General features: G+C 39.9%; 2 protein-coding genes across 2 annotated transcripts; both read left to right on the top strand.

The window, feature by feature from the left end:
- Window positions 1–1,774: 1,774 nt before the first annotated feature.
- LOC119518652 (52 kDa repressor of the inhibitor of the protein kinase-like) lies at window positions 1,775–4,508 on the top strand. The gene has a single exon (XM_037815930.1). It carries the CDS (start codon window positions 1,775–1,777, stop codon window positions 4,061–4,063), a length of 2,289 nt encoding a protein of 762 aa, XP_037671858.1. The 3' UTR covers window positions 4,064–4,508.
- A 1,377-nt stretch (window positions 4,509–5,885) lies between these two features.
- CFAP20 (cilia and flagella associated protein 20) lies at window positions 5,886–19,317 on the top strand. The gene is made up of 6 exons (XM_037816122.1): window positions 5,886–6,226; window positions 16,331–16,410; window positions 17,064–17,175; window positions 17,772–17,960; window positions 18,274–18,384; window positions 18,873–19,317. Exons 1-6 carry the CDS (start codon window positions 6,143–6,145, stop codon window positions 18,876–18,878), a joined length of 582 nt encoding a protein of 193 aa, XP_037672050.1. The 5' UTR covers window positions 5,886–6,142; the 3' UTR covers window positions 18,879–19,317.
- The last annotated feature ends 1,164 nt before the right edge of the window (window positions 19,318–20,481 follow it).

The following is a 20,481-nucleotide window of genomic DNA, read 5'->3' as shown; positions in this document are numbered from 1 at the left end:
CTTTTCATGATTAAAAAAAATTATTGAAAATTAGAAAATGAAAATAATTTCCTTTTTGGCCAAAGATTTTATCCCCCAAGCCCAAAGCAAACATTATATTTAGTGGAGAAACTTTAGAAGCATTCCCTTATAAGGAACATGATAAAAATTCTAATTACCTCCCCTGCTGTTTAATATAGTTCTGGGGGTCTTGACCAATGAAATAAGGAAACTAAATAAGAGGCATAAGCATTGGAAGAAAAGAGATATAGCTTTCATTATGTGCAAATGATGTGACGATCCACATAGAAAAACCAACATAATCAACAGAAACTCTATTAAAATTAATTTTTAAAAGTTCATCAAGATGATCTGGACATAAGATTAACTGAAAAATCACAGCGTTTTTCAACACCAGCAATAACCAACTAGAAAGTATAATTTAAAATAAGATATCATCAACAATATCAACAAAAACACTAAGAAGTAACTTAATCAAGAACACATGAGACCTCTGTGTGAGGAGACATGTACAAGGATGCCCATTATCAGAGGAAAGGATAAATAAAATGTGGTGAATGCATACCATCCAGGATGTTGTGTAACAGTTACAAACAATGGACAAGATATACACTAGTTTGCTGGATGGATCTTAAAAACCATAGTACTGAATAATGTGTTTAATCTGCATGTATATTAGAAAATATGTCCCCTATGGATAACTGTATATGTTTGTATTGGTTTTGATGAGTTAGAAGAATGGATTATTTCAAGGGGATGGATGTGGAAGGCAGGGCATGAGTGAGAGGTAAAATGATCAGCTTTATTCATCTTTACATAGTCTCTTTTTAAAAATTTCTTTTTAAAACATCAAAGAGAATTTTTAAAAAGACATGGACAATACAGAGTACAATTATTTCTTTAGTGATGGGATTATGAGAGATCGTAATGTTGTTTTTCATGCCTTTCTGTATTTTTCAGCTTCCTGAATGAACATATATTAGGACAATTCAGAAAAAAGAGAAAGCTCACATAAAATAGACTCAGGACCTTCTGAAAAGGATCATGACTACCTTCACTTTCTTCTATCGTTATTTGGTTATTTTATTTTCTACTTCTTGATCCAATATTGGTAACTTTTATTTTCCTAGAAAATAATTTATTTCATATAGATTTCAAATTGGTAAACTTGTATGTAGTATTTGAATAATGATAACTTTTCTATAGTTATTTCTTAATGCTGTGCCTTCTCTCCTTGACTGAATTTTTTTTAAATTCAATTTTATTGAGATATAGTCACATACCATACAGTCATCCAAAGTGTACAATCAATTGTTCACAGTACCATCATATAGTTGTGCGTTCATCACCCCTAATCTATCTTTTGAACACTTTCCTTGTACCAGAAAAAGTGAAAATAAGAATAAAAAATAATACCAGAATTAGAATAGCTAGCAGTAAATACCTGAAACTATCAAACTACAACCCAGAACCCTTGAATCCTGGACGATTTATAAAAACGTAGTTTATAAGGGGTGACACTGTGATTGGGAAAGCCATACAGACTACACTCCCCTTTGTCCAGTGTACGGATGGATGAGTAGGAAAATGTACCCAGTGTTCTTTTTTACTTTAATTGTTCTTTTTCACTTTAATTTTTATTCTTATTTTTGCGTGTGTGGTAATGAAAATGTTCAAAAATTAATTTTGGTCCCCTCCCCGGCCCCGACGGGCTGGCGGGCTGCCCTGAGGAGGCAGGGAGGGGAGGACTGGGCCGGCCGGCGGGTGGGCGACGATGCCGAACTTCTGCGCTGCCCCCAACTGCACGCGGAAGAGCACGCAGTCCGACCTGGCCTTCTTCAGGTTTCCGCAGGACCCGGCCAGATGCCAGAAGTGGGTGGAGAATTGTAGGAGAGCAGACTTAGAAGATAAAACACCTGATCAGCTAAATAAACATTATCGGTTATGTGCCAAACACTTTGAGACCTCTATGATCTGTAGAACTAGTCCTTATAGGACAGTTCTTCGAGATAATGCTATACCAACAATATTTGATCTTACCAGTCATTTGAACAATCCACATAGTAGACACAGAAAACGAATAAAAGAATTGAGTGAAGATGAAATCAGGACATTGAAACAGAAAAAAATTGATGAAACTTCTGAACAGGAACAAAAACATAAAGAAACAAACAACAGCAGTGCTCAGAACCCAAATATAGAAGAAGGGGGTGAAGAACAGGATGAAGATATTTTACCTTTAACCCTTGAAGAAAAGGAAAACAAAGAATACCTAAAATCTTTATTTGAAATTTTGATTCTTATGGGAAAACAAAACATACCTTTGGATGGGCATGAGGCTGATGAACTCCCAGAAGGTCTCTTTACGCCTGATAACTTTCAAGCATTGCTGGAGTGCCGAATAAATTCTGGTGAAGAGGTTCTGAGAAAGCGCTTTGAGACAACAGCAGTTAACACGTTGTTCTGTTCGAAAACACAGCAGAAACAGATGCTAGAGATATGTGAGAGCTGCATTCGGGAGGAAACTCTCAGGGAAGTGAGAGACTCACACTTCTTTTCCATTATCACTGATGATGTGGTGGACATAGCAGGGGAAGAGCACCTGCCAGTGTTGGTGAGGTTTGTGGATGAATCACATAACCTGAGAGAGGAATTTGTGGGCTTCCTGCCTTATGAAGCTGATGCAGAAATTTTGGCTGTGAAATTTCACACTACAATAACTGAGAAGTGGGGGCTGAACATGGAGTACTGTCGTGGACAGGCTTACATTGTGTCCAGTGGATTTTCTTCCAAGATGAAAGTTGTTGCTTCGAGACTTCTAGAGAAATATCCCCAAGCTATCTATACACTCTGCTCTTCCTGTGCCTTAAATATGTGGTTAGCAAAATCGGTGCCTGTTACGGGAGTATCTGTTGCATTGGGAACGATTGAGGAAGTTTCTGCTTTTTTCCATCGATCACCACAACTACTTTTAGAACTTGACCGTGTAATTTCAGTCCTTTTTCAGAGTAATGAAGAAAGGGGTAATGAACTGAAGGAAATTTGCCATTCTCAATGGACAGGAAGGCATGATGCTTTTGAAATTTTAGTGGAACTCCTGCAAGCACTTGTTTTATGTTTAGATGGTATAAATAGTGACACAAATATTAGATGGAATAACTGCATAGCTGGCCGAGCATTTGTACTCTGTAGTGCAGTAACAGATTTTGATTTCATTGTTACCATTGTTGTTCTTAAGAATGTCCTATCTTTTACAAGAGCCTTTGGGAAAAATCTCCAGGGGCAAACCTCTGATGTCTTCTTTGCAGCCAGCAGCTTGACTGCAGTGCTACATTCACTAAATGAAGTGATGGAAAACATTGAAGTTTATCATGAATTTTGGTTTGAGGAAGCCACAAATTTGGCAACCAAACTTGATATTCACATGAAACTCCCTGGCAAATTCCGCAGAGCTCAGCAAGGTAACCTGGAGTCTCGGTTAACCTCTGAGAGTTACTATAAAGAAACCCTAAGTGTTCCAACAGTGGAGCACATTATTCAGGAACTTAAAGATATATTCTCAGAACAGCACCTCAAAGCTCTTAAATGCTTATCTCTGGTACCCTCTGTCATGGGACAGCTCAAATTCAATACGTCGGAGGAACACCATGCTGACATGTACAGAAGTGACTTACCCAATCCTGACACACTCTCAGCCGAGCTTCATTGTTGGAGAATCAAGTGGAAACACAGAGGGAAAGATATAGAGCTTCCATCCACCATTTATGAAGCCCTCCATCTGCCTGACATCAAGTTTTTTCCTAATGTTTATGCTTTGTTGAAGGTCTTATGCATTCTTCCTGTGATGAAGGTTGAGAATGAACGCTATGAAAATGGACGAAAGCGTCTCAAAGCATACCTGAGGAACACTTTGACAGACCAAAGGTCGAGTAACTTGGCTTTGCTTAACATAAATTTTGATATAAAACATGATCTGGATTTGATGGTGGACACATATATCAAACTCTATACAACTAAGTCAGAGCTTCCCACAGGTAATTCAGAAACCATTGAAAATACTTGAGACTTTTAAAATAGGTTTTCTCTTATATTTGGAGGAAGAGCTGTGAGGTGTATGTAGGCTGCTTAATCACTGACTATCTTTGCCTATAGGTCTCCCATTGAATACATTTGTTATTAATAATCTACCTATTTAAAGGGCCCCCATTTGAACTCTCATGCTTTGAAGACCTGTCTGTTCTTGCAGAAGGTAGCATTGAAAGTGCCACGTTTCATTTCTGTGTGCTCTCCATTAGTGGCACTCTGGAATTATTTTAGTTAAGTCATTTTAGACACGACATTAATCATCACTGTGGCTCCAATTGTCAAGTTACCAGTCCAGTTATCAGTACTTTGAAGAAATAAATTTTGACGAGGTATGGAAGGAAGGAATGCATTTTGTAAAGTGTTACAATGAGGTTCACTATTGACCTTTAACTAGAAAGACTTTAAAGTATGTTGTTAAAATTTATGTTGAACAGTTAAGGGAATTACCAGAGTGAGAGAAACTGAGCTCGCCAAGCAAGGATTTCAGCGTAGATTTTGTCTTTATCAAATGAACCTAAAGGAACAAGTTACAGTTCGAATGCCTTTTTCTACATCTGGTTATTGCTGTTTACATTCCTTTATTGAGCCCATGCTTTCATAAGCTGTTTAGCAGGTATGTGTTGAACATTTCTGTTTCATGGTCAAGATAGAATCAGAGGCCATGGATACTGACCACTGATTTGTCTGATTTCTTCTATCTATTTCCATGACTATGTCTACTGCCTCATCTTGATTATCAGCAGAACCTGGAAAGCCTACAAAAATAAGTGTTTTGTGGTTTATCTAGGAATAATACAGAAAATATTGCTATTATTTTTGGTGAAGAAAATCAATTTTGTACAGTTTATTTCAATCTAAATAAAATGTGAATTTTGTTTAAAAAAAAAAAAATTAATTTTGGTGATGAATGCGCAACTATATGATGGTACTGTGAACTGAATGTATGCTTTGTATGACTGCATGGTATGTGAATATACCTCAATAAAATTGAACTTAAAAAAAAAAGAACACCCAAGTCATCCCCCCCTCCCACTCTATTTTTCATTTAGTTTTTTAACCCCATTTTTCTACTCATCCATCTCCTTGATTGAATTTTAAAAATCAGCTGTTGGTTTAACTCAACCAACTCTTCTTTACTTTGTTTAATTTCATTAATTTCTGCCTTTATCTTACTCTTAAGGCTTTCGTGCTTTCTATGCATTTAGACGATTACTTTTCGTAAGAATGTTGTTTTTACAGCACCCCACAGATTGAGATATGTGGTGCATTAATAACGACGCTGTTACTAATGACAAGCAATGATGCATGTAAGACGTTTAGCACAGTTAGTGCTCGATACTGGGTAGCTTTAAACTTTATCCAGTACTCAGCCAACAAGCATCTATTTGGCACTGACAGGATACTAGGTAAGAATTGCAATAACCAAGGTCTAACTCTTGGAACTCTCCTGTTGTCTTTTGCCCTCCTAACTCCTTCTCGCCCCCAGGGGGCGGGGCCTGGTCTTCACGCCCCACCCCTACCGCCACGTTCCCATGACACCACGCAGGATCTAACAACACATTCTATAATTCTCTGTCTTCTTCCGCTTTCTAAAAGTAGCGCTACGGCAAAGATGGGAAAAATAGTACCTTGGCAATAGAATTATTTTCGCGAGGAGGCGGAGTCTGGGCAGGTCTTAAGGGCGGAAGTAACAGGAAGTCCGTCGGCCCTGCGGCGGGATTGGGCCCCGCGCTTCAGGGGGGCGGGTTCAGGTGGGCGGAGGGATCCACTTGAAGCGGCGGGGCGCCGCTGCCTCCATTTAAGGCAGGGAGAGCAACGCTGGTGGCAGTTGCTGTGGTTCCCTTCGGGAAGTGGTTGGGTATTACTGTGTGTTGAAGCTCGTCCAAGCGTCCCGCGTTCAAGGCCGGCTCTCGGTGGCTGCCGGTCGAGGGGTCAGGAGCGCAGCGACCCTTCTCTGGACTAGAGCCAGCCTCCTGCTTTGCCCTAGTCACTTGGTGTCCAAATCCAACCCGCGGCCTAGGTCGGCTCCGGCGCCGCTGAGAAGGCCGCCGGAGAGATGTTTAAAAACACGTTCCAGAGTGGTTTCCTCTCCATCCTCTACAGTATCGGCAGCAAGCCCCTGCAGATCTGGGACAAAAAGGTCGGAGGCTCGGGGCGGCGGCAGGGGCTGGTTCCGGAGATCTCGCGTCGGGGCCTGGGGGAGGCCGGGCGGCCCTGGCGTGACTTAGGCTCCAAGTGGGTTGTGTAAGCAGTGAGGGGGTGCATGTGGGGTGGGCGCGGCTGGGGTGAGGGCTCCAGGGGCCGTGCTGTGGTTAGGAGCGTGGTTCCTTACCGCGGACTTGACTTGGTTAGTCAGTTCCTCTGACCGCTGCTTCCCCATCTATATGGTGGGGTGCATGTTGCCCATGTCATGGCGTGGACTGCATTAATTTCTGTGAGGGAGCTTTGGAGAAGCCCGGATGAAAGGAACTGCTGTTCACTGATTTCACAAGTATTTACTAGTGTCCTGTTTTGTGCCAGGCACTGTGCTGGGCACTCGACACGGAACCTTTGTTCCAGGGACCTTGTGGAGGCACAGCTAGAATGCATCCACCAAGCCGGTTATATTTGGGTTTCATTCATTTACTCTCTTCCTCCCACTGATCCCAAACAAGCCAAAATTCGGTGACCTCTGGCACCTCTTCCTCCACACTTACTGTGACTTGGGGGTCTATACTGTGTTTTCAATGCCCGATTTCTCTGTCAGGAAAACTGCAAAATGGTGACAGCCAAAGTCTTACTTTGATTAATAAGCTCAGGGCCAAGTATAAGCCTTATTATTTGTATTTAGGCACCCGCTGGATGATACTTTCACTGGCCACAGGAGGTGATGACTTCATCCTCCTTTTGGAGATGTTGAGTAGGGTGTGTGTGTGTCTAGCTGTCTCTGAGTTGGTCTGAATTATATTATTGTGGTTATTTAGTTTCTCGTGCAAATTCCCATACAGCCAACTTATCCTTTATTTGAATGTAGATTAAGGTAGGCACTCCAATGTGGAAGACAGGTGAGTTAGGGAATATCCTTCGTTCTGGCCTCCTCAGTGAAGAATTGAAAGAGGTGATATTCTGGATGGTGTTTTTCTAGAGATGGGTGTGGACTAATCTAAATAAGGAGAATTTATCGGTAATGAAGCCACGAATTTTGGATTTCATCTCAGAACAACTGCCTGCCTTCGTTTATCCACAGATGAGTGTTTTGGGCCACATGGAGGCTGGGGAGAGAAAGTGGGCAGCCTTCTGTTTATCACCACTGGGGAATTTTGCATTCTGAGAGCAGCTTTGAGGGTGGTGTGTTCACAGTGTCATTTTCAAAAGGTATTTGAAAGATCTGAACATAATGAGCTTGGATCTTTGCATTTTTGAAAAATCTGACCAAGCTTCTCTTTCACAATGATTTTATCCACAGGCAGAGCTAATGCCAAGAATATTACATAGGAAAGTCATTCCTTTTTTTTTTTTTTTCTTACAGCACTGTGGTTTTCAGTTCCAAGGTTTTGTTCACCTTGAAATAAAGCACTGTAAGCTCTGAAATTGCATCTCTGCAAAGAGAACCGGAAGAGAGCCGCCCTTGTGTGCTAGTGAGATAATTGAACTTGGAAACTGAATTGTAACAAAAGTGTCAGTATAAGGCAACTGAGATAGAAAACTGGATCTGACCTAGAAGGAGAAGTTTTCAGAGCAGGCCAGAAAATTCACTAACACTGAAAGAATTCCAGTAGCAGGGAGACCTTAGCATTTTTATCAGATGAAACTTTTTATCAGAGTTACTCATTTTAACCCTTCTGGGCTCAATCTCTTGTGGTGTGTTTCATTTTTCAAATGCAGCTTTTTCATTAGCCTCATGTTTACACACAGAATATAAAAGCAAAGTAACCATGGAGCACTGTGTACCTTAACAACGCCACTAGAGGTCTGATCGTACCCTAATGACATAAACACGTGTGAAAACATTGGTAGATCTACTGTCAGCAGTAAGTTAAACAGAAGTTTTGGCAAAGAGACCTTTAGAAGAGCACTTATTTTCAGCAAAGTCCTCATAATAGTAAAACTTAATTTTAAGTTTCTACTCTTATTTACACTACATTGAAAAGTATTTAGCAGTGATTTTCCCCCCCTCTTGGGGGAAGGAGAGAGGAAAAGGGAAATTTTGGGGCCATAACTATAGGCTTTATTGTTCCTATGTTGTGTGTATGATTTTTCTCTGCTGTATTATAAAGTCCTCAGAAAGTGTTGGGAATTCATTCCAGTTGGGGAAACACTGAGATTTAATATAGTTATCAAAAATGTGTTGAGCAACAGCTAATTGATAGGCATTGTGTAGATTTTGGGGGTATGAAGTTGGAGAAGACATTTTCCCTGCTCTCAGGGAATAAGGCAAAGTTGTGATGAGGGCAGAGTTTGGGGGAAGGAGAAGACTGTCCACATTTATCTAGACATGGCCTTGACCTCTGCCAGTTGACTGTGGTGCCTTTTTTTGTGGTTATTATTTTAATTTCATAAAACTTTTTTCTCCTTCCTTTGCTTATGGAGAGGGAATTTCTGTTATTTGGTTTCTATGAAAATTAATCTTGAAGAATTTGGTTCAGCTTCTGTTTAGGCTCCAAGTCTCCTTATGAATATTTCTCAGTAATACCAGTGAATTTGCAGACTCCACTTTCGTGGCTTGCTCGTGTTTGTAACACCTGTGGTTTATCTGACACTCTTTGGTGCCACAGCTCCTCCACCACACCACCATCACCCACCCACCCACCCACACACACACACACATCTCATCCTTCAAATCTCAACTTAAACATTTCCATAGGGAGCTTAAGCAAGGTCCCCTATGTGCTCCGCTGGCCCCCTGTAGCATACTGAATGGTAGTTGCCTATTTATTGTGTATCGCCTGCTAGACTGCAAGGGGAAGAATGGTATCTTACCTTGAAACCCCAGTGCTAGGGTGTGATCGGATATTTTGGATTTGCTTCCTGTCTCTGCTGTGTCCTTGCTTTGTGATCATGGGCAAGTACTTAACCACTCATTTTTCTCATCTGTAATAATTCCACTTCTCACGGTTATGAAGATGAAATGAAAACATATATAACATGCTTTGCCATAGAGTTATGGCATATAGTGAATACTTAAGGTATCTAAATTGGGGCTGATTATATGGCAGGGAACTGAGGAATTTGCTCAAGGCTAAATAAGTTTAAAACTGAGCCTAGTATTCAGATACCTAATAGGAGGTACAGTAAAACCAGACTTCTGGCCTTCTCAGTCCAAAGCCTTTAACGTGGCTCTGAGACCAGACAGCACACGGTCTGGTGCTGCTTAACTAATTCTCCAGCTCACCTCACTAGGTTCTCCTCCCTCTCTTAGCAGTAGTCTCCTACTGAACTGAAAGGAATCCTGTTCTCTCGCACCTTCAGACTTTTTTTCTTGCCTCACCCCTACTCATTCACTTCTCCATTAGTCTCCAGTTCACAGTTCAAAGGAAGTTCCTCACAGAGGCCTTCCTTGACTGTCTAGGCTAAGTTGATTTAGACCTCTACTTCTTTCTTGTCATACTCATCACACTTGAAATTACCTTCTTCAGATCTTTATTGCTGGCTAGACTGCAGGATTCCTGAGGATAGAGACCTTTGTAAGTTTTCAGACCAAGAGTTTAAGAAGAAATTAGGGGTTTCTTTAATGGGACCAGCAAATCTTACATTTATTAAAGGACTCATAGTTAGTATAAACATTACTTCCAGTTTATAAGGAAAGTACCAGGAGGTTCTATTCCTATTTATGCCTGTGAAAACATATAATTTTCAGTCTTTAGTGGTAGTATTAGCCTAAAAGTCCTCAAAATGCAGGTATTAATTCATGAAAGTTTCTCTGCATTTCTTTGCTTTCACCTTGACTTTCTTGCAGTGACTACTTTTCCTCCCCTATTCCCAAACAAAATATTAGAACCAAAGTCTTTTTGTTGATGTTGCTGGATAGTGTTAGATTCCCATTCCTGTTCCTAATTTTTAAAATAAACAAAGTCCCTCTCCAGGAAAAAAGGTGCCATGCCCTAGTTATTAATTAGCAAACTTTGTTGGTACATGTTAAACTGATGAGTATCCAGTAGTAGAATTGAGTGCAGTGAGGGATAACATTTGGACATGAAGATAGTAAAACTTTTTTTCGCAGACTTTCCCTGGGTCAGTCATACGTGTTCTTTATTATTTTGAATAATAGCTTTTACTGTAATTGGACGAAGGCGTGTGTTTTAGTTACACTTGCCCTTTCTAGGTGCTGTTAGGAAGAGACTGGTTAGAACGGCACATAACCAAAGGGATATTTGTAAATACAGAGGTGCCTGTCTGCCCTCTGGATAGTCCCTGTGAGTGCAGCAAAGGGAGACTAGATGTAGCCTGGAAAGCCCCAATTGTTGAGTCGGAGCTATGCCCAGCTGTCCCCATAGAGGTCTCTCTTCACCCGTTTTCTTTCTTGGAGCCAGCCCCTAACCTAGGACAAACTTCCTGCTGGAATGGACTGCTCTAATGGCTTAATATAAATTGGAACATGTGTCATTAAGACTAGGATGCCAGATGGCTGAAGATTCAGCTGCCTGCCAGAATAAGTGGGTGGAGCCAGAAAAATGAAAGTGGGGGGAGGGATGGAATGGATACAGCTTCTTGTGTTATTTTTAAAGCACTCTTAGAAATAGAGAGCATTGGCCAGCTTCCTCCCTATCCCAGTAGTATTTTCTTTCCTCAGCTTGAGCCTCCTCCCTGGGGCTTACATTGAAAAAAAAAATCAGTGTTCTTTATCAGTTTGCCCTAGCAACCATGGAAACCCCGAGGAGAGATTGTAAGAAGGGCTTGAAGGTTCCCTTCTTGGTGTCTGCAGAGGCTACTGTGATCAAGCTACTGTTAGTTTTAAAGCTCCTAGGGAACCCCCACCTAATCTGGGAGGGGGGGGTCAGGGTTCATGATATTAAAAAAAATGAGGTTGGCTTTAAATTTTTGTTGGAGACTACACTTTGATAGTGGGAATGTGTCATGAAATAATTATCACCTCAAAAACAATTGGCATTTTCTGATTTAGAGATAAAGTAAAATAAAAGCTGCTTCAATCATGAGCAATAATAAATTCAATTCATTTCATCTTCATTTCAAAGCCAGACCTTTGTAGTGACATCTGAACTGGAAGGAGCTAAGGGAAAAAAGTTGATGCTTTCAGCAGACATGTATCTTTGTACAAGTGTTTTTGTCAGAACCTGGACTGAGGAGGAGAGGGTGAGTTGCTTCCTGGAAGGCCTTCATAATTTAAGCTAGCAACAGCTAGATTGTCAAAGTGGTTGGAGGCCTTACCCAAAATGGCCCTCCTACCCCCCACCTTTTTCTTTTAATCCTAGTTTTAGAGCTTTGGGAAGTTTCCCACCCTCTTAATACTCATATCTTTGGTTAATTGCCACCCCCCACCCCAATCCCATTCTTTTCTTCCAGTGATGTTTTATTTGCAGCTCTTTGTACTTAATAAAACAGAAAAATCATAATTCACTAACAAATCAGTTTAATTTTATTTCAGAGCTCCAGTAGCTTGTGATATCAGAATTTTTTTTACTACCTTGGGGGGCTGAACTTTCTCTTTGGGCAAAGCTCTTTGTAGCTTTTGTCACCCCCAGCCAGGTTAAAACTCTAGAAAGAGTTGTTTTCCTTTGTGAAGACTTGAATAGGTCTGATTTTCTGTAGCATTCCAGTGAAGTCATCTGGTATAAACTTTGGGCAGAAGGCAAATCCCCTCACTTTTCTTCCCTGTGAGATCTGGCTGGACTCTCTGGAGCTGAGGGAGGCCTCTTGTTGACTCTGTCCTGAGAAACCTTTGGGGACATAAGATTTGAGGCCATGCTTTAAAAAAGTGTTGGATAAATAGTAACATGTTGACTTTTAGCAATATTGGTCCTTTGTACCTATATTACTTCTTAATACCTTCAATTTAATCATCTGTTTGATCTTTTCATTATGTACCCTCTTAAGAAAGAATGAAGGTATGTTATTGAGAATAATTAAGGGTATGTTTTAAAATGCGTGTTTGGTTCTTGTTGGATTACTGCCAGCTCTAATTTCTTGATGAATTCTTTCTTCATTAACAAGTCTGCCTGATTTTCCATAGCAGCTGTGGCCCAGAAAGTATAGAAGGAATATTGCCACTTTGACTGGGAGTGTTTATATGGGGAACGAGGTGGGCAGTGTTGGCATGTTCTGTGCAGACCCAGGCCTTTGTGCTCCTAATCTCTCTTGGAAAGAGGCCCAGAATTCAAAGTAGGAGGGCATTGGCTGTCGCCAGCTTTGTTTCAGAAGTACTTCAATGTGATGTTTGTGTCTTGAAACCCAAGAAATGCTACATTGGCTGAGCTGGGGGCCTCATCCAGCCTAGCATTCTGTCTTTGACAATGGGCACCAAAGGATGTTTTGTCGGAAAGAAATTACCCTTCATGTTGGCAGCCTCACAGGCTTTGTGATTTACCCTAGTATCTCTGGTTTCCTTTAATAGTCTATGGTGGATATGTTATCCAGGAATTTTTAAAAAAACCCTCCTTGAACCTATTCATAATGTGCCAGCTCTTAGGGTGACAAATTCCAGAAGTTAGCAAATATTTTGATGCTGAGTTCATGCCTAGCACAGTACTAAACACTGTAGAAGATACAAAACATGCTTAATACATGGTCTGGATTCTTGAGCTTATATTTTTTGAGGAGATAAGATTCAGGTACAGCTTATAGAAAAAGGCAAGCAGTGATGTCACAGTAACAAGAGACTGATGTCTAAAACAGAACGCCATATTACCAGTAATCTGTGTTGAAAATACAAGTATCACACAGATTCAACACCGCTCTCTCCTGATATGCAAATTAATGGAATGCCAAGTCATAACCAGAAGGATGATTAATGAGCAAGGGACTTTAGTCATTGCAATTGAGTCGCTCAATATGACAGCCCAGCACATTTTCACTATACTTAGAGAAAGTCCACATGTTTATCTTTCTGATGCTTCCTGTCCTAAACCTAGTTGATCCTTTTCATGTTAGAATATTCTGGCCAGAACAATCAAGCCCTGTCTTTGCATATCTCTGTATGTATTAGGTGCTTAAGAGTTTAACAGTTGGAGATAATCATTCTTTCCTTAGTTTTTTTCCCCTGGCCTGGTTCTATTATCTTGTTTTAATCTATGTAAAATCCTCTTGGGACCAGGACATTTTAGGCCTTGGGGTACCAGGCTTGCTTTAGTTTAGTTTAGTTTAGTTTTAGTTTTAGTTCAGTTTAGTATATTTTTATCATCCCCCAAAAACTCATACCCATTAAGCAATAAATCCCCATTTCCCCCTCCCCCCACCCTGGCTTTCTGTGTCTATGAATTTGCTTATTTTAAGTTTTTTGTATAAGAGAAATCAAACAATGTTCTTTTGTGTCTGACGTACTCCACTCCACATGATGTCTTCAAGATTCATCCATGTTGTAGCAAGTATCAGCACTTCATTTCTTTTTATGGCTGAATAATATTACATTGTTTGGATATATCACCTTTTGTTTATCCGTTCATTCATCCATTGATGAACACCTGGGTTGCTTCCACCTTTTAGCTATTATGAAAAATGCTGCGATGAATATCAATGTCCATTTACCTGTTCAGGTCCCTGCTTTCAGTTCTTTTGAGTATGTACGTAACAGTGGAATTATTGGGTCGTATGGTAATTCTATGTTTAGCTTTCTGAGGACCCGCCAAACTCTTTTCCTTAGCAGCTGCATCATTTTACATTCCCACCAACAGTGTATTAAGATTCCTATTTCTTTACATCCTTGCCAACAGTTGTTATTTTCTGGGTTTTAAAATTTTTTAATTATAATAGCCACCCTAGTAGGGTATGAAGTGATATTTCATTGTAGTTTAAACTTATATGTCTCTAATGGCTGATGATGTTGAGTATCTTTTCATCTGATATGGTTATTAGCCATTTAATTGTCTTCTTTGGAGAAAAATCCATTCAAATCGTAGGCCTGTTTTTAAATTGGGTTGTCTTTTTGTTGTTGAGTTGCAGGAATTTGTTATACATTCTGGATATTAAACCCTTGTCAGATATCTGGTTTCCAAATATTTTCTCCCATTCTGTAGGTTGTTTTTTCACTTTCTTGATAATGTACTTTGCACAAAAGTCTTTAATTTTGATGAAGTCCTTTTTATCTATTTTTCCTTTCATTATTTGTGCTTTTGATGTCAAATCTAAAAATCCATTGCCTAATACAAGTTCCTCAAGGTATTTCCCTACACTTTCTTGTAAGAGTTGTATGGTATTATATCTTATATTAGGTTGTTGGTCCATTTTTAATTAATTGTTGTGTATGGTGAGAGGTAGGGCCGACTATCATTCTTTTTGCATATGGATATCCAGTTATCTCAGCACCGTTTGTTGAAGAGACTATTCTTTCCCTAGTGAATGGACTTGCTGTCCTTGTTGGAAATCAGCTGACCATAGTTGTGTGGATTTATTTCTTACTCTCAATACTGTTCCATTGGTCTATATTTCTAGCCTCATGCCAGTACCACACTTTTTTAATTACTGTAGCTTTGTAATAAGTTTTAAAATTAGGAAGTGTGAGTCCTATAACTTTGCTCTTCTTTTTCAAGATTGTTATGGCTATTTAGGGTTCCTTGCACTCCTTGCAAATTCCATATGAATTTGAGGATTGCTTTTCCCATTTCTACAAAAACAAAAAAAGGCTGCTGGAATTTGTATAAAGGTTGCATTGAACTTGTAGATGACTTTAGGTAATTTTGACTTCCATGAGTATGGGATATCTATCCATTTATTTAGGTCTTTAATTTCCTGTAGCTTTTCTTTTACGAAAAGACTTTCGTACAAGTCTTTTATCTCCTTGTTTATTTTATTTTAGCAGTTTTATTGAGATATATTCACATACCATATAATCCATCCAAAGTATACAATCAGTAGTTCACAGTATCATCACATAGTTGTGCCTTCATCACCAACAACCAGTTTTAGAACATTTTCATTACTCAAAAAAAAAAAAAAAAAAAAAAAAACACACCTCCCCCTTATCCACCCCCCCATTATTGACCTTTAGCATTAATGTGGTATATTTGTTACTGTTGATGAAAGACTATTAAAATATTACTGTTAACTATAGTCCATAGTTTGCATTAGGTACATTTTTCCCCATATACAGCTCTATCACTAACTCCTTGGATTAGTGACGTACATTTGTTCTAGTTCATGAAAGAACATTTATATTTGTACTGTTAATCACAGTATCCTTGGTTAAATTTATTCTTAGGTATTTTATTCACTTAAATGCTATTGTAAATGGAAATGTTTACTTGATTTCCTAAATGTTTTGAGGGGAAGAATCATCATTGATGTTGATTCCTCCCATTGTGTACTTCCTACATATGCAGCAAACAATACAAAACAATGTAAGGTGAAGTGTTGAATTATATAATCTAAGACTCAAGAGCCAGAAAAGCAAATCAGAGGAAAAAGAGGTCAGTGTGGGCTTGAAATGCTGAAGGCAGCTTCTTTGTATGGTTCAGATGGGACTTGAATTCATACTTGAAGAAGTAGAAATTTAGTTAGGGAAAAGAAGAAGCATGAAGTAGGAGTGAAGCCAGGGGTGTAATGCTTTCACTTTCTGGTTGCCGTTCCCGTTCTCAATGATTCTTACAATTTTGTTGACCTTTCTGGCCAAAAGTAGCTTATGAGGCAGTATGGGGTTGAGAAAAGCCTGATTGTCAATCCTGACTCTCCTGCTTAGGATCTGTCATTGCTACTCTCTGGATCTCAGTTTCCACATCTGTAAAATGGAAACAGTCCCATCTACCTTGTGATTTTTATTGTTGTTAGGATTAAGTGAGAGAATGTATATGAAATGTTCCTAGTATGAATGCATAAAGACAATACGTGCTAGTTGCTAGTTGAATCTCAGTTAAGTTGATTTCTTCAAGAAGAAATCTGTCCTTATTTACAGATGACCAGATTATTTGAGATTCCCATGAAGTTGATGGGACAAGGCTTACTTCTTACATATGGGATTCAGCACACCATATCATAAACATCTGTGTTATGCCCCTTGGCCTATTGTAGTTTTCCTTTAACGGTCTCATTCATCCTTCAGATTTTACAGGCTTATTTCTACATATTTCAGTCCTAATCAGTCTAATTTTCTTCCTTTTAGGTACGGAATGGCCACATCAAGAGAATCACTGATAATGACATCCAGTCCCTTGTTCTGGAGATTGAAGGAACAAATGTCAGGTAGGTTGTCCACTCTGCTCTCACAGAGACATTGTACACTAGGAAAGCAGGACATCATGGTGGTTAATAGCACAGACTGCAGTCAGACTGCCTGGTGTGAATCCCACTCTGCTACTTAGAGCTTTCATCTTCCTTATAAGATTGTTAGGGATTAAATAAGTGAATCTGTATAAAACATTTAGAGCCATGCTTAGCACATACTAAACACTATGTTATTAATATTTGATCAAGGCAGTGGGGTGGAAGCTTGCACTAATCCTCTGCAGTCATGGTCCCCTGGGTGGCCAGAGTGGTTTCAGTGCCACTAGGATCTTAGTTCTGAGTTTCTATCGTTTGATGGTTCCCTTGGACCAGAATTGAAGTTTTCTCTTGCTAGAATAACTTGCTAAGATCCACTCATCAGAAAGACAAAGAACTTAGACCATAGAATTTTATGTTGACGTCTAGGCCTATGTTAAGCTCTTGTGTTTCTGGGTCCAGCATTTTTTTAAAGCATCAGCTGACTTAAGGGTTAAGGGATTCATTAGACGATGTATCTGAATCTTTTAGATCTGCCCTCCAGTTTATCCTCTCGTACAATATGTTATTTTTGTACGTACCACAAAGGAAAAAAAGACAAGTAGTATGTTTATTGGTATTTCCTCTCTCCATAGCACCACGTATATCACATGTCCTGCAGACCCAAAGAAGACACTGGGAATTAAACTTCCCTTCCTTGTCATGATTATCAAAAACCTGAAGAAATATTTTACCTTTGAGGTACAGGTAAGTGTTTGCACACGAATGTGGAAACATTCAGCTATAAAAGAGAGACAGCCTTTCAACTGACAGGAAAAAGGGGCTGTAGGAAATTATTCTTATGTATGTATTCTTTTCTGTCTCTGCTATAAGTTTAATGCAGCCCTTTTTAGGACATAAATTTAGTATTTGTAATCCAACTTTAATGCCAGGTTTTAAAAGAAACTGTAAGCACCTGGAAAATTTAATCAATAGCTACAAGATTTCAAAGCTAAGAGTTAGAGTAGTATCCATGTGGGGAGTAGTTATCTAGTATTGGGTTATTGTTGGTCTCTATTCTAGTATTTTTGATATTTCAAAGGGAAGAATGTTTATAAAATCATTCTGTGGTCTGAGAGCCACCCTCAGATGTCATAAGCAGCTGGTGTTGTCGTGACAACAAGCAAGATAAATTTGCTACTTCCGGGCCATCTGTGTCCAGTGTGACCTGTATCTGGTCTGTTTACTCTCCCCTGGGTTCTCAGTCTTGGAAAGCCAGGCTGTATGAGTTCAGATCCTTGTCTTACAAAGTTGTTTGCTTCTTCCAAGATTGAGTTAACCCGACTCTTCCCTACATTTCACAGGTACTAGATGACAAGAATGTGCGTCGGCGGTTTCGAGCAAGTAACTACCAGAGCACCACCCGGGTCAAACCCTTCATCTGTACCATGCCCATGAGGCTGGATGACGGCTGGAACCAGATTCAGTTCAACCTGTCAGACTTCACCCGACGGGCCTACGGCACAAATTACATTGAGACCCTAAGAGTGCAGGTACCTGCATCTTTTCTAGATGGAGTCCCAAATTGTGGGAGTGATGAGGGGTGGGGGCTCGTGGCTCATGTGACAGAATATTGTGAGTTTTTGGCTAAAATTCTCAAGTCACTGTCCAGGGGGCTTTGGCCTTTGAAGAGATCAGCAAATATTCAGGAATCTGCTCAGGGAGAGTGTAGCAAAACCGCCCTCTTGTCAAAATTCACCTCAAGCTAAGCCGAGGAGATGCCTGAGATGAGAAAGACTTAGGAGAATCAAGAAAAGAGGAAAGACAATAATGTTTAGCCTCTCAAAATAAGTCTTGCATCCACAGATCCACGCAAACTGTCGCATCCGACGGGTTTACTTCTCAGACAGACTCTACTCAGAAGATGAACTGCCAGCAGAATTCAAACTGTATCTCCCTGTTCAGAACAAGGCAAAGGTAAGCTGGCCTTCCTCAAAGGAAGGCCAGACAATGAGTTTGGGAGGAGCTGTTTTTCTGGAAAGTGTTCTAAGAGTTCAAGTGTACAGCCTTTCTGTGTTGAGGCTTTGGAGTACTTTTATAGCATATGATCTTAAGTCTCCTTCCACCATCAGCAGTGAATCTGAAACAATCCTGTGAAATGTTCATTACTGCTGTTCCACCTCCACAAGGTGATCCTGCCCCTCCTGAGGGGTGTCTGGCTGCTTCTTGCTGAGGCCTTCTTTGAAGAAGATCCTCCATCTGAGCTTCTTTACCAACCCAAAATTATTATCAGCTGCACCGGGGTCCCCTCTGACATAATGACAGATGCTTTCACACCCTACTGCTGATGTGTATGGATTCCCCTGCAGCCCAGTGTCCGCTTGAGTGTCACCAGAGGTAGGGGTTAGTGGCACTGACCGTTTATTTTCTAATAAACAGATGCCTTTTTTTTTTTCCCCTTCCAGCAATAACTAGAATGGAACTTGAGGGATAGATGCTGGACATGGCTCAATCTAAAAAGGAAACTATCTGGAGGACAATGCAAAAAAACAAATATTTATATTAGTTCACTGTGCTATGGTTCTTTTATCTACTACTGGTGTCCTTTGTCGTGGATGCCCATGACCAGGCCATAACTCCAAAATTGCATTGTAAGTACAGTGCGGGATAAGCAGTCCTTTGAGTGATACGTGAATGCTGGACTTTATCCTGCTGCTTGCCCCAGTGTGGGGAAGATATTTTTACCACGAACTTACAGAATTAAAGCTGTCTCATAAGGCAATTCCAGACCAATTATTTCTTCCTACAGTTCTTTGTTTTATATATTATCTAAATATATGTATGTATATGCTGTGTAATACTCATAATCTGGAAATGAATAAAATGTTATATTCTTGGTTTGTAAATTTATTCCTAGTTTGTTTTTCAGTGACAGCGTTTCTCTTTTCTTTGTGATGTGAAAGTAAAACTAATTCCAAAGACCATCCCATATGTTCATGCTGTGAAATAACTTTCAGTGAGCACTTAAAGAAAAGGCAGATCTATATATACTGGTTTGGAATGACTTCCAAGATAAATAGAAAAAAACACAGTATATGACCAGTAGAATCTTCTTACTAGGGGTTAGGTCCTAAGTTGATCTTAAAACAAAAATGCCATATAGTGCAAATGGCTCTTAAACAGCTTAGGAGGGTGCCATTTGGAGCCCCACATGCTCTCTTGTAATAATCAGCACACCTAGTGTCCCCCAGCATTGGGACTAATCACCATAGCTTATCAGATAAATTACTTGCCTTGAGTTTAGGGACTGATAGGAAGCATGTTGCTTTAAATACTAGAAGCACACGAAGGAACTGAAACCATCACTTTCCCCACTCATGCTTAGTCTGGGGCATTTGCTTGTTTAGAGGGGAGACCTTGGCACTGTTGCTTTTTTTTTTTTTTTTTCCTCCCCAGCACAAGTAATTAAATTTTGAAAAGTTAAATATTTTTATATGATGCAACCCTACTGTCTATAACATTTCTGGGGTGGGGGAGCCGATTTGGGAGTAGAGAACAGAATGTGTAAATATACCTTGATGATCTTGGAGGAAACACAAGAACTGGTACATTGAGTACATCTTGGGAGAATAGTTTGTATCACTGTATACTTTTTAAATAAAAATACAATTTTTAGAAAGTTTATAATCATGTAGTAAAAATGTCAAAGTCGATGAAGTACAAAAGGCCACCGCTAGGCACTCCCTCTGGATTTGGTTTTATTCCACAGGGATGAGCCTGGAGTTAAGGGAACCAGCCATTTTAATGTTGATAAGAAGTGAAGATGGTAGTGCTGAGATCTACCATTTCTGTTATGCCTCCTGAGGAGTTCAGTAACATGGACAAAGACTTTTCCCACATCCTTATCCTCCCAGAGTGTGCGCTGGGTAAGCTTGGACCAAATCTCTAAGGAGGGCGTGGGCTACAGCAAGGTGTAAAGGTGGAGGGAGAGGTGCTCCACTGCATCACTGAGTTATTGTTTCTCAGCGGTGTCAAGTGCCTGATACTTGGGGGGTTCCATCAGGGCAAGTTGCC

This window comes from Choloepus didactylus, chromosome 22 (assembly GCF_015220235.1).
Source record: "Choloepus didactylus isolate mChoDid1 chromosome 22, mChoDid1.pri, whole genome shotgun sequence".
Classification (NCBI taxonomy): domain Eukaryota; kingdom Metazoa; phylum Chordata; class Mammalia; order Pilosa; family Megalonychidae; genus Choloepus; species Choloepus didactylus.
This window is presented reverse-complemented; position numbering and strand designations above follow the sequence as displayed.